Source organism: Antennarius striatus, chromosome 7 (genome assembly GCF_040054535.1).
Source record: "Antennarius striatus isolate MH-2024 chromosome 7, ASM4005453v1, whole genome shotgun sequence".
NCBI lineage: Eukaryota > Metazoa > Chordata > Actinopteri > Lophiiformes > Antennariidae > Antennarius > Antennarius striatus.
Genome location: NC_090782.1, coordinates 12521618 through 12536086, shown reverse-complemented (window position 1 = coordinate 12536086; position 14469 = coordinate 12521618). Strand labels below are relative to the sequence as shown.

General features: G+C 44.0%; 1 protein-coding gene across 1 annotated transcript in view; it reads left to right on the top strand.

Moving 5' to 3' along the window:
- crocc2 (ciliary rootlet coiled-coil, rootletin family member 2) overlaps positions 1-14437 on the top strand; it is a 30863-nt gene extending 16426 nt beyond the window's left edge. Inside the window, exons 17-36 of the mRNA XM_068319656.1 lie at positions 13-243; positions 2352-2545; positions 3013-3140; positions 3422-3591; positions 3696-3875; positions 4094-4228; positions 4307-4450; positions 6633-6871; positions 6958-7117; positions 7195-7362; positions 8495-8879; positions 8963-9084; positions 9245-9365; positions 9451-9614; positions 9699-10139; positions 10731-10880; positions 10957-11157; positions 12623-12754; positions 13535-13714; positions 13813-14437. Coding sequence (XP_068175757.1) covers positions 13-243; positions 2352-2545; positions 3013-3140; positions 3422-3591; positions 3696-3875; positions 4094-4228; positions 4307-4450; positions 6633-6871; positions 6958-7117; positions 7195-7362; positions 8495-8879; positions 8963-9084; positions 9245-9365; positions 9451-9614; positions 9699-10139; positions 10731-10880; positions 10957-11157; positions 12623-12754; positions 13535-13714; positions 13813-13896 — 3729 coding nt within the window. The 3' untranslated portion in view covers positions 13897-14437. The remainder of the gene's footprint in view (positions 1-12; positions 244-2351; positions 2546-3012; positions 3141-3421; positions 3592-3695; positions 3876-4093; positions 4229-4306; positions 4451-6632; positions 6872-6957; positions 7118-7194; positions 7363-8494; positions 8880-8962; positions 9085-9244; positions 9366-9450; positions 9615-9698; positions 10140-10730; positions 10881-10956; positions 11158-12622; positions 12755-13534; positions 13715-13812) is intronic.
- The last annotated feature ends 32 nt before the right edge of the window (positions 14438-14469 follow it).

The window sequence follows — 14469 nt, the reverse complement described above, 5'->3', positions numbered from 1 at the left end:
TCTTTCTTACAGAAAGAAGGTGAGAAGGCCGAGCTCGTCGAACGTAGATGGGAGACTGAAACCGAACGGACCGCAGCCCGGGAGGAGACAGTACGAGTGAGGAAGGAGATGATGGATCTCCTCACGGAGAAACAAGCCCTGGAGAGTTCCCACAGCCACATGCAGGATCTCTGCCAGAAGCTGGAAGCAGATGGAAGCCTCCTGCAGAAGGAGAACGCTCAGGCTTTGCTTCAGCACTCCCAGGTCAGAGATCCCAGGCCAGTCTCACATCAGCCCCCATTCTCCTAGTTCCCACCACCTGGGCGAACCACACTGATACTAATGTCTTGCTGCAGGGTTCTTGGTTCTCGTTGTCACATTAAAATGTATTTTAGGTACCAGGAACATCTGCCATGTGTTTTTCTTTCAAATGGGATATGCAGTGCAGCGTTAGCTCCGCTCTGTGGTTTATGAGGAACTGAGGATAACAAGGAGATCTTCATGAACAAATGTGAACTGGAAGAGATAAATAGATAAACAGATAATATCCAATGAGAGTTAGTGAAAGACACAATAAATTAACACCTAAAGTATCCCCTTACATCCCCTCAGCACGTCCAGGTCATTCTAAAGAATGAGAGGAATCCCCTGTTTGGTTATCTGTTCTGAATGTGAAATGGGAATATCTATGTTGATCCGAGCTAGAATATAACAATCTAAACAGTTTGACAAATTCCAGCCAAACATTTTGGATAGCTTATCTGTAAAAATAAATCAGCCATGTATAAAACAAGCCCCGGGGTGGCCTTCATAGCACCAAGCTCATATTTCATTCTGTTATTGGGCACTACTCACATCTCATATCATTTGTGCAATTCATCCACTTTAATATTTACCTAATGTGAGGGGAAGAGATATCACATGCTAATATTTAGTTTGTAAGAGTTAATTTCATTTGGTTGAAAATCAAATTACCACAATTTTCTCCTTACAAACTGTCCTTTGCCGTGAAATATGAGGAGCTGCTGAGGCCCTTCACAGACTCAGGCAATGTGGAATGGTGTGTTAGTACCTGGCCGTAAAGACACGGCCCACCAGATATGTTTTGTTATATTACAGTTTCAGGATGCTGCTTTGTTTATTTTGAATCAGGAGGATAACCCATAAAGGAGTACTGTAGCTTAATATTATGGTAAGTAAGCTAAGTGGGTTTCTCCGAAATGAGATCAATCTCACTCATGTCTCTTCGCTAAAACTGAAGCCAAAACCACTACCAGCTAGTTTACTTTTGCCATAAAAGACTGATAGATTTAGGGAAACAACGAGACTCATACTGCACCAAGTTCTCAAAAAATCTGAGGGAAGACTGCGGTTCTCTGAGGGCTTATGGTGAAAATATTTCTTAGTTAAGTCTGTTGCAGATGCCAAGGAAGCAGCAGAGGCTTCCGGAAGTCCCTCCATAGGGAAAGAAAATGTGCATGCAAAGTAAAATCACATTACGTTGTTTTCACATTTTAGTTATTATACTGAGTAAATAAACAGGATAAAATATGTTAATTTGTTAGCTTTTATTTACTGAGTTATTTTTCAGATGTTCTAACAAAGCTAATTGATGTTTGGCTCCAACTTAACCTTTAACTTTCAGACATGAGAAAGGTATCAGTCTTCTCATCTAACGCTCGTTTGTCCGTATTACAATTCTTGATACAGTATTTTGCTGGAGTATTTTTTTTACTCAGACATTTTAAGCCATGTGCTGTCATGTTTCAGTTTCAGTGTAATTTCTAATGTAAATTCTGTACTGTAATTCAGGAGATTTAAACTGTGAAACATGAATCTCAGTATTCTCAAAACGCTCACGCACTAATATGTTATTGGAGTTTAATAAATTCTGTATAAAATTAATCAACAGCAGCATGAACTTCACATGGTCCCAGCTTAATTTTTTGCTATATATAGGTCATGTGGAGTGTCATAGTGATTTAAGTGGTGACCGGGAAAGAAAAATCATAACCCCACTAATCATTTTGTTTTGCTTCAGGCGGTACATTTGTTATGGCCATGCAACTCCTATACTCTCATGAATCACTTAAAGTTTGTTGAATTTATGCCTGATAACAGTGAACAAGGGGCGCATGTAAAGTTCAATATTAGTCCAGGGAAAGTGTCTACCCTCCTCAATCCAACAGATACATATCACCAACCATAACATAACCATTAATGTAGGACTTTTTTCCACTGCTCACAGTCCTAGTCATTAAATATGCTTTCCACAGTTATGACAAATCAGCTGTGAAATGTGCATGCCATATTATGAGCTTTATTTCGTCTACTTGCAACAACAGTATAGATTTTTGTATGATGATCTACAGGTTAGCAGAGAGATGCAGATGCTGTCAGAGGAGTTGTGTGCGTGCAGGAAGGAGCTGGAGATGCAGACCACAGCCCTAAAGAAAGCCACCCATGACAGGGAGGAGCTGGCCAAGGACAAGGCTGCTCTAGATGTCAGGCTAAACTCCGCTGACCGAAATGGTTATGCTCTCACGCAGGAGCTGCTTACACTTAGGTCTGAGTCTGTTTGTCTATGCATATGTGTGTGTCTGACCACTAAAATGTTTCGAGGTCAATTTCAGATTTGAAAACAGTTTTCCCAGGTTGTTTTCTGTAGTTTCATTCAGTACAAGCTGCAGTAAAACAGAATCGGTCTTCATTGTTTAAGATTGGGATTTAGCATTTGGTTAGTTATGGTTATGGTTATGGTTGAGTTAAAAGTGTCAACAAGGTCTCCTCAAAAGCATCATAAACAACTCAGTTTGTTTCTATGTGTTTGTCTAAGTCAGACCGACTGCCAATGTGTATTTAAGGTCATTTTGACTTTTTAAGTACAGCCAGTCACATGTAACAAGAGTCTTTAAGTAACATGGTTTTATTTGGAAACTTTGCTCATGATGGATCATTGGATTTTATGACCCTCTACACCTAGGGGTTCAAAGACTTTTTTTCATAACCCAAACCACTTTACCACTGTTCCAGAGCAGAGAAGGAGTCCCTGGAGGCGGCTCTGTTTGAGAGCCAGGAGCTTGCCTCGTCTCTAGAGGCCGAGTGTACCAGGATGGAGGCGGAGAGGCGCAGCCTGCTCCTGGCTAACAAGACCTTGACGCGTGAGTTGCCCCCTCCCTGAGAGACCCCACTGTCCTCTGTGCCAAGCCCCTTGGCCATGAAGCCTTTCCAACAGCCCTCTAGAGATCCATAATTCAGCTGTGAGTTCTGCAACAGCTGGGCTACAGGATCACTGGAGCTGCTTTCTCAGCTGACCAGGGTCCCACCACACCATACAAACACACATGGACTGGATAAGCTAGCACGTTCCACATAAAGAAATCATGACTTTCCCCTGTAAAACCTAGTGAGCTATTGATACAGATTTTATGCTTCTGTCCAGGCGATAATGCTCGGATTCATTTGGATGCAGAACATCAGTTTGCACAAGGGGCACAAGAGCGTAGAGTGTTGGAGGACAAACTCGCCCAGGTGCAGAAGGAGGCCTTGGTGACCCTGAAAAACAAAGAACAAATTCACAAGGAGCAGCTTGAAGCTGAATGTAGGCAGAAGGTATGGTAAGACTTGAATAGCTGTCTTAGCTTGAAGCATTCAGTTCAGATTCTTAGGCTATCTATGAACTAATCAGGAGCGTGTGTGGGTTTGCTGGTTGACAGGAACAGCAATGTGCAAAGCTGACATCTCAGTGGGAGCAGACTGAAGAACAGCTGCGTAGACAGTGTGAGGAGCTGCGTGTGCACAAACACAAGGAGCTGCAGCAGGTGCAGGAGGAGCTGGCCAGGCTGCAACAAGCCTCCAACCAAAGCCTCCTGCAGGCTGAGAGTGAAAAGCAGCAGGTGGGTGAGGTGGTGTTCCTGATAAGAGTATTTGTGATAGCCCCCAAGGTAAAGAATCATCTCACAGCCACGTGGCAAGTTCTAGCTTCATAGTTGGCAGTGTGTCCCCATCAAAAGTCCTATCTCCTGTACGTTTATCTAAGCACCATATAATGTCTTTATCCAAGTATTTGTGGTCAAATTTCTTGTCAGTGACCCTGCAGTGTTCTGTGACCCAGGCTTTGTCCCAGAAGGAGGCGGAGAAGGCAGTCCTCTCAGAGAAGGTAGCAGCCCTTCAGCAGGACCTGGCTACAGCAGGCATGCAGGTTGAACACATACAGAGGGAGGCATTGAGCAAACAGGAACAAGATAAGGTACAATACGGCACCATCAGATTTGCTGTTAACAAGTTCCTCAGTTTGTGGGTTTTTAAGATATATGTTACGTTCCAGAATGCAATGGCCATCCTTCAATCCGAGCTGCAAAACTTACGGATTCAATTTGAAGAGTCTTTGAACTCCTATGAGAATGCCAAGAAAAGTCTTACAGAGCAGGTCAGGGAGTTGAACCAGCACAGAGAACACTCTCAAATAGAGGTGAGGCCTTTAAAAACTTCATCTTTTTTTTCTTTTTCAGTTTTACTTAAACACACTTGCCTCTTTGGCGGTTGTTCCAACGATGAGTCACACAGGACTAAAGTTTAGCCGCTGTTAGATGTGGACATATATATGGAAATGCAAATAAATCATATAGGGTCAATGTCACCAGAGGTGGTTTATACAGTAGGATCACTGAAATGGATAGGAAATTACAGGCTTATTTGGCTTGGCGTAGGAAGGAGACCACGGATATGCCTCTAGAGTGCACTGGAGTTTGCACCAATTAGTACCAGCGTGAGGGATAGCCATTTACCATAGGCCACTGTTGACCTTGGCCAACACCGCAGAGCATTGCTAGCATCCGAGTGCCATCAGGTGCAGAGCATGGAGGGCCAAACCCTACAAGCAGAGGATGGTGTCCACTCTTAAGGTACTGAGTCAGCACTCTCTCCTTGGGCCCTTTTCCTCTTCAATCAGAATATTTTGTTCCACTGACCTCCATGTAAACATGAAAGTGCTATTAAAGACTATAATTTTGGCTCACTGACATACAAAATGAGATGAAGGCTGTAAATCTTATTATCAGGGGTTGCGTGAGGTCAGGATTCCAGGCTCGGGGTCACCGAGTGTTGTAAAGAAATAACAAGCTTACGGTCACCTCATTAAGAATTAACTGCTGAGTTGTAGCAGGGCCTCACCAACCTGTGATTTAAAAGACTGCTTTCCCCAGAGAAAAGGCTTGTTTATCTGTGTGAGACATTTTGGTTTCAATAAAACAGAAAAAAGAGGATCATCCTGTCTTCCCTCTGTCTCCTTATTCTTGTCAAACTACAGTGAATGAGGGTGTGCGGAGCCAGAGCAGCAGAGTTCTGAGGTTTGGACAGCCCTCCCCTTCATATATCAAGTCAAACGTCAGCGATACTGTCTTGTTTGGCTGTCTCCCCCCTGCCTTTTGCCTTGTTTGATTATTTTAACTCATCCCATGTCAGACAATGACAAAGCAGGAGCGAGAGTGTGCGACAAAGAGCCAGTGATCATGAAAGAGAGAAAGCCAAGGGAGAGAGGAGGGAGGATACGGTCCCTGGTACCACAGTATGAAATCAAAGTTTGAGTTAACCCCTTGTGTAAATAAGCCAGTGGGGGAGTGTTTATTTTCTCCCAAGCAGCAGTGAGAGGCTGGCTCCACTGGGACTCCAGGTCCCCCTCTCCCATGCACATAACACAACACTGCTACCCTCAGTCTGTCCTCCGCCGGCCCTCCCCCACACGCTCAAAAATATCAGATAAAATGGGTATAATTGGCCAGATCAGCACGGGCTTGTTTTTTCTCATATTAGAGTTTACGCGAAAGAACCATCTTGTGTGGCCTCTGAACATAACACTCCTCCTCATCCTGCTCCCCCGTCCTCCCACTCCCCCTACTCCCCCATCACCTCCAGCAGCGTGGGGCTGCTGCTGTTTATCATGTTGCTCTCTGTGGGTTTTCCTATACGACATGCTACAGTCAGGAGAAGGGGAGAGACAGCACCTGGCTATAGGCCCAGCGGGCTCTTAGCCATGCCCAGATAAGCTCTGTCCTCCCACTCTCTGCACACAACATGTTGCCATAAAATAGAATATGGGTCATACGGTATCTTGAGATTGTGCACATAGCACTTTAACTAGGAGATGTTGAGGTCTAGCTTTCAAACAATGAAGCTGTAATGCATTATCTGATCTAAAGCCAGTATTCATTTATACAGTATACACATACCATATGTATGGACTACGGTATGCTGACAGGATTCTTCCTGTTTGATTCTGATGATAATAGATTGTTTTAGCTTCTGATGTCCCAAAGGTAACATTTTTGATGAACTTGGGAAGCATAAAGACTTTTGCGTGTGTTGGTTTATTGACTTTTTATGGAAAACATGCAGGTTTCAAAGCAGCTGAGGGCTTATTTTCTCTTATATGTCCTTATTACCTTTTCACTAAACTTATTTTATATCCACTTGGAATTTATATCACCAAATAAAATCTGAAATGGGCTAACAACCAATCAAAAAACCAAGCATAATTAAAAAAAACTTCCTCTTGAACACGGTAGGATTGTAGGAATGCTTTTAGTCAATTAGACCTCCTAAGTCAGTCTAATTGGAATGCCATGCGTTTGATTGTCCATATTCTCCACATGAAGCTAGAGGGTCTTCGTCGTCAGTTGCGGGAGGCAGAAGATGGACTTATTAAAGTACAAAGGAAGCTAATTGAGGCTCACAGAGAACTGCAGGAGTGTGCTCAGGATCGTGACAAGCAAAGAAAGGAAGCCCTGGATGTGAGGAGGCTCTTGGGTGATGAGACCAGAGAGAAAGAGGCCATCCAAGCATCTAACCTGGAGCTAAGGGCTTTCATCAAGAAGGCAGAAAATGACAACAGCAGGTACAGCTGCCCACTTGGAACTGATTTTTTGTTTTGCAGGCATTTCTCTGTTTTTAATTTCTAAACATCAGTTATTTTCAAACTAGCCTGAGAAGATCAGTGGAGGAGAAAGAGCAGAAAGTGACCATTTTAGAAGAATGCAAGAGCTCCATGCAACAGGAGACATCAGATCTACGCAGCAGCATGAGGGAGCTGGAGAAGTCTCGCCTGCATACGCGCAGAGAGCTGCAGGAGCTGCGCAGACAGGTAAAAGATTATTCTGCGAACTGCTTTGTGTGAGATTTCTTTTAATAACTTCTGCTGTGTCGTGTGAATCTGGGCAGGTAAAAGTCCTTGAAGGTGAGAACGGCTGGCAGAAACAGGAGCTGCAAGAGCTGCAGGCCCGGATCTGTCAAGAGGAGCAGAAGGAGGAGGAGGCACGCTGTGAGATTTTCACTCTCAAGCAGAAGATGCTGGAGTGTGAAGCAGGCAGAGAAGCAGCGCTGAATGAGGTACAAAGCCTATGGAATCACTCTGTTCACAAAGCACAAAGCACAAACGTCCACCTTTACATAAGTACCTGAGCCAAACAAACAGGGACACAGAACACAGAACTGCTATACAGGTAATATTCTTTGGTCACAAGTTGTGAGTTCGTGACAGACTATGACTGAACAATAGCTTATGAAAGGAGCTTTTATTGCATAATGTTATATTTCATAGGCTATTTTAAACTTCTGTTTGTCTGCTGTTGAACTAAGAAAGATTTTCCTCATTATTATGATAGATTTGAACCCTGGTTAATGTATCCTCTTTTTATCTTATCTTTCAGTTTTATGCCTTTGGCTATGATATTGTAGTTTTTCTATCTCTTATCCTTATATGAGGCCCATTTTCTGAGATCTCAGTGAACTCATCCCAAAGCACATTAACCCTTCACAGCAAATGTGTCTCTGCTTTTTGCCCATTTGCACACTAGATAGCATTCAGGGCATGTTTCTTCAGGGATGATATCGCAGTACTGTTGCTGCTTCTCACTGCTGTAGTTACAATTATAATAATAATTCAAACTTATTGATCCCCAGAGGGGAAATTCTCTTTACACTCTCAGTACATGCATTTCTGTTAGTTTTCAGCACATCACACACAGTGTTGTGAACAAGGCCCCTGAAACACAGCACACTAGGGGCCTGTAATCATGCAGTTAGTCCAGGGGAGGAAGAGTGACGGGTCGCGATCGGAGGTCGCGCCCCAATGAGCAGCTTGTGGTGGGGACGGCGCCTTGCTCAAGGGCGCCTCGCTCAAGGGCGCCTCGGCAGTGGCTGGGAGGTGAGCTGACACCTCCCACTGTCAGCTCACACTCCAAGGGATGTCATGGCGGGAGTGGGAATCGATCCACCGATGGCCGGGCGATCCGTCTTCAAGACATCTGCTCTACTGCTGAGCCACTGCCGCCCCAAAGAAACACCACTTATGTTCAGCTTGTCTTTATTTATGTAAATATGACCTAAAAGCACAACATACGAATGTCACATATGGAAATCACAGCAGAAACTGCAAGGGAATTAGACTTTGTTCATTTTCTCTGGATGAAATATTTAAATGGCCGGTAGATAGAGAACATTAGGCTTGCCTCTTGTGCAGGTTGGAGGCCTACAGCGACGTGTGGTAGAACTGGAGACAGCGGAACATCGGAACCTAAAACTGCTGCAGGAGAGAGAGGCTCACCAGCAGCAGTGTGACCTTAAGCACAGAGAAACCACCACCCAACTGGCGGAGGCACTGGAAGATGCCAGAGCCCAGATGAAGGAGCTCGCTGTGCAGGTTAGCTTCTCTGAAGGCAAAGTCCAGGGCCTGGAAGAGCAGCTTGGCCTAGCCAGTGCCAAACATAGGGAGCAGGAACTGAAGCTGGTGGGGTTATATACAGCTCTGCACCGCACCGTTATGCCCAGCCGTTCAAAGTTCCCAGGCACAGCCAGGTCCCGTAGACGGTCTCCCTCGCCTTGGAGAAGCCACCTGACAGTTCAAGGTACAGTCATGCACTTTCAAATGTAAGTGAGACGGCGCTTTTTGCTATGAGCAGATGTGTCAATGGGAGTGGTTTGTGCTCAGGGACAGATGACAGGTCCGTGTTGTCTTCGTCTCAAGCTGAAGATGAAGAGCTGGATGTAGATTCAGTGTACAGAGTTCTACGGGAATTCCAGCAGGAACTCAGAGACACACAAAGAGACAGGGTAGGTTCAAACATTATTTATCATTCAATCAAGGACACACAGTGGGATTTTTGGCCAAACATTTGCTTTATTTTTCAAATCACCAAATCAATCTATATCTTAAATGGAATCTAATTATTACATTTTAATATTTGATTTTGTCAATTTTTTCTTCCTTTAGGATGAAGCAAAGACTCAGATAGTGAGTTTAAGTCAACAGGTGACAGACCTCCAGAGCAGCCACGAGAAGTCAGCCTCCAAGCTGCTACAAGTACAGAAGTCTTTGAATCAGTCAGAGCAGGGTATGTCCCAGGAAATAATAATTAAATGATTAATTAAGTTATTAATTGTGCTTACACATAGTGCATATTTACTATATGCCTCCAGGAAAAAGAGAGATGGCAGAAAAATTGCAAGAGGTGCGTGCATCTCTTTCCCGTCAGGAAGAAGTATCAAAACGTACAGAGAAGGACAAGAGAAGCCTGGAAGAGGTGCAGACTCAGCTGGGGACTAGTCTGCAGGCTGCTGAGGCAGAGTCCAGGGTACTACAAGTATGTAAAATGCAGAGAGCTAAGTGTTTAAAAAAGCTACATGTAGTTCATTCAGTGATAATGCCTCCGACAATTCCTCTAAAGGACAAGTTGGAGCTCCTGCAGGTCTCCGAGTCTCGTGCAAACGTAGAGCAGCGGCGGCTGAAGGAGTCCGTGGAGGCGGCAGAGAGCAGGGCCAACCGTCTGGAGCTCTCCCAACGCACCCTTGAAGGTGAACTACAGAGGGCCCAGCTCAGGGCGGCAGAGCTGGATGCAGAGGCAGGAACTCTGCAGGAAAGACTGACAGAGCTGAGGAGGAAGCTCGGGGACAGTGAGGACCGGTGTGCAGCACTGAGGGTCAGTGAGGAGAGGCTGGTGGCATCACTGGCTCGAGCCGAGCAGCACGAGATCCAGCTGACAGAGCAGATCCAGAAACTGTCCAACAACCTCAGCGACAAGAGGAGCAGTAGCGAAGCTCTGCAGGAGCAGATCAATCAGCTGCAGAGAGCTCTGACCGCCAGCGAGCAGGACCGGAGACTGCTGCAGGTATCACCTCATCATCCTCAGTGTGATGAAACATCAACGGTGCAGATGAACAAACCACAGAGGAGCAAGTTTTTGGGCGAAATGTTTTCTCATCGCTGTAACATGATTCACTTGTGCTGTGGAAGCTTTTATCCTCTCCCAACATAAGGACCTTTGATTAAAACTTCAAAATAAGATGAATGGCAGTTCTTCCTCTGCTGTGCTTCCATTTACAGAGCAGCTATGTAACCTTCTCAGCTCCATGTTGAGCATATTTTGTTTACATTTGCTGCTGTGGTTTTCCTGAAGTGCCTCAAAGACTCAGCAATAAAACGCTCAGGCAAGCTCATTAATTTTCCAAGAGCTTCTCAGGAGAGCTTTCCAGTCTCAGGTTAGGACTGCACTTTAAAGATTCTGAGCAAACAAAAATATAACAGCTTTGGTATAAATCTCTTGATTTGCTCAAAAGCTGTCAAAGAATTACAGTAAAAAGTGAGAGGAGACTCCAATTCCTGGTTGAAAGGTTTTATGTTACGGGCTGTACAAGAGACCAAATACAATGAAAAGTGAAACGCAGCTTAAATCCAAAATTATATTTTGCTGTGCCCATAGGAACGTCTAGATAAAACACAAGACGCCCTTTCAGAGAGTAAGAAGCTGAACCACAAACTAACAGAGCAGAATCAGAACTTTCAACGAGCCCAAGAAGAATTAGAGCTCAAAGATCACGAGCTGGAGAAACAAAACAGGGTATTGAAGGAGGTCAGTCACACTCAGGTGCAAATTCATGTGTAAAGCCTGGGGCATTAAAATGTGTGAACGAATAACTGTGTTCCAGGGCTTGAAGCAAAGACAAGATGCTCAACTGGAGGCCCAGGGGAGCTCCAGGCATCTGCAGCAAGAGAAGGAGGAACTCCACGAGAAGGTCAAACACCTGCAGAGCTCTTTGCTCAAGCTGCAGAATGAGCGAGGAGAGATGGAGAGGATGCTGACGCGCCTCGGCAAAGACAAATCAGCTCTCAGGAGGACGCTGGAGAAGGTGAGGAGTAGAGTGGCATTTTGAAAACTGAAAATATTCATTTGGATGAATAGATGAGACGAATGGCACAACTTAATGTCTTCACAAATCAACAGGTGGTTTATGTGTAATCGACACGTTTCAAGAAAATGTGTCGATTAGTTATGTGATCCTCTAAACAGGCAACCAACCAAACAAACCAACACCTGCAAAAACAGTATTAGGGTTGATCTACGGTCGTATCATGACCAGTAGATCAAAGTTTACCATGTTGTGCTTGAATTAAAAACAATAGCCATGAAGTCAGGTTTTCTTCTTCCAAAGCATAATATCAAATTAATGAAACCTGACACTTTGACCTCTTTGGAAAGGAAAGATGGCAGCAATATGTTTTTAAGCCTGTACGTGGAACCTTACAAGTCAATGAGTTTCTCTCATTGTGATCCTTTCACTTTCACAGTAGAACCCTTATTTAAAAATAAAAGAACTCTTATTTTACAAGAACACAGGATCAACACAAGACCGAGTTCTCAAGTGGTGTTTCTTTGAGGCATAACCTACTATTACTTTTTTTACTGATGAGATATCTCTCTGAACTTTCTAGTCACTGCTTACACCTGATAAATGCCAGTTCATTTCTTTACATAAAATTAAACTGGTTTTAGCACTTGCTTTGGACTGGAAAAAAACCTGCCCAACCCTACTACACACAAAATATAATGAAGCAAAATGAAAAGGTCAGCATATAATCCTTAAATCTGGCAGCAATTTATCAATCCCATGAAGCTGATGCAATGATTATGATCAAAACAAAATGTAGTAAGAGAAAGAGGTCTTATGAAAAGAATGATAACAATGTTGTGCTGATTCAGCTGTCTTGTTACTGTGAATGGGAAAAAGATCAACCATATCACACCTTGAACGGAGAAGGAATTCTGCTTTGTTTGACTCTAGGACTTAGACAAGTATTTGGTAAAGAGAACAGAAAAGTCCTGCTGTCTAATATGCTGCTGAATATTTGTGTAGCCAAACCACAGATGGCTTTAAAATGCAATTAAAAGGTTCTTAAAGTCAAATTTAAAACCCCTGGATACTCATGTCCATATAGAAGCCAGGACTGAAGTAATATACATTTATTGCTGGTCAGAAGCCTCACTGCCACTTTCTGGACCAAGTGCAGTTGCCGAAGCATCAAGACACATAAATGGGCAGTTCCATTAATCCATGCGGAACGAGATAATTTGAATAATTAACTTTTTCATTCTGCTGCAGCTTGCCATTGGAGTGACATTTTTGTGCTCCATTTCTCCACTTACTCCTCTCTTTTGTCACACGTTATACAAAATGACCTTGTAGGGATGGAAACATGTAGGTGGACTGTGAGAACCAAGAGGCTTGGCTTCTGCTAGAGGCATTACAGGAAGGCACATGAGCACAGAATAATCATGGTAAAGTCGTTCACATTATGTCACCCTGGTCTTGTCAGGTGGAGATGGAGAGGCTGAGGAGGGAGGAGGAGGCGGAATGTGCTGCCCAAGTGAAGGGGCAGTTGGAGCAGACGGTCCACAGCCTGGAGCAGCAGCTGGCTGCAAAGCAGGAGGAGGTTCAGGCTGTGCAGGTCAGGAGCTGCTGGAGGATAGCCAGGGATGGGCCGGGGTTCCCACTGCCAACAGCTTCACATCACAGATCAGGATGATATTTAACACTTTCTCACAGGAAACCAAAAGTTACTGCATGGTCAGACCTGAACGTCACATGCATTCATGTTTACAAACGGGCAAATTTAAAATGTGGCTGTAAATCCTTCAATATTTTAGACTACTTTTTTCAATTTTTTTTTTGTGTAGGATTGTGGAACCATCTGTTAACTGTGTAGGTTCTCAGTTATCCAGGTCATGGTTATCCAATACTGTTTAAATCAATCCACTGGACTTTAAGAAAATTCTTGAAGACGTTTTGTCTCTCATCCAAGAGACTTCTTCAGTTCAGAACTGAAGAAGTCTTTTGGATGAGAGACAAAACGTCTTCAAGAACTCTCTTTAAGTCCAGTGGATTGATTTAAACTGCTTTGGATAACCCTCTGTTACTTTGTTGAAGGTACTGTCAGCATCAGTGACTGGTGACCAGTTACTCTTTCCTGCGCCTAAAGACAGCCATCGCTTCAGTCTCCGACACATTTAAGTTGTATTTTAACTGCAGAGACATGTCAGTCATTCTTGTCGCCGGAACTCCTCTGCTGTCATGATGAGATTCCATATTATAAAACTAATAATACAAATAAGACTGTGGTTGTGTCTTCACCAGTGGACTGCTGTCTCCACGGCGCCCACACAATCCTTACCTTCGTTTTCTTTATAATTGAATTTCAATTCTAAAAACCCGTGTGAACTCTGTTTAGGCCCAGATCTCAGAGCTGGAGCATTCTCATGCACAGCGCCTTCTGGAGGTGACGGCCCGCCACCACCAGGAGCTGGATTTGGAGACTGACCGTCTGAGAGGCAGCCAGCTCCAAGCAGAGCTGGCCCTGGAGGCCAGGGAGAAAGCCCATCGCCAGAGGGTCAAAGGCCTGGAAGAACAGGTACAGCTAACAGCTTCCTTACGATAGGTTGATGTGAGAACAGGTTTTGTGTTTGTGTCCGTACATCAGGACATTTGTGGGGTTTTTTATCTTTGTAGCTGCTGATTCTGAAGGAGGAACTCGACCAGGAGACAAGCAGACGACAGGCCTATTTCAGTCAGATGCTGCAGCCCGGCATGTAGGCAGAGCGCTCGCCGTGACGTATGTGGCACCTCTGGCTTCCTCATTCACGGCTCCTCTGGCTGCTGCCCAACAACATTATGTTACAAGCTATGTCCACACACGCACGCACACTCCTCAGGCGTTTGCTCCCACCCATGCACATGTGCACACCGGATTGCATTAATCTGCAGAAAAGCTCAACAACAACAAACAATGAGTGTTTTGTTTATGAGCAGACTGGACGTGCCAAATTGTTTTAAGGATTTCCTCTGGCTCTATTTCTGCATCTGTTTATGCTGTGTCATTTATTCAGGAAACAATCTGATGAAAGGGTTTCTCAGTTGGTGTTTTATTCTGTTATTCTGTTATATTGATCAAGGACCAATTTTATGTGCCACACTCACTGTTTGTATACCATTATGAGAACAATTGCCAAATATTTACAATAGTTGTTTGCAGATTTTGCTGGTGCTGTGATTTCTCAGTGTTTCCAGTCATGTCACTTTTACTGTAAGTGTCACTGTTTTATTATGGTATGTAATTTGACTCAATCGCTAGTAATGTGGGTATGATTTCCGATTGTTTCTAATAAA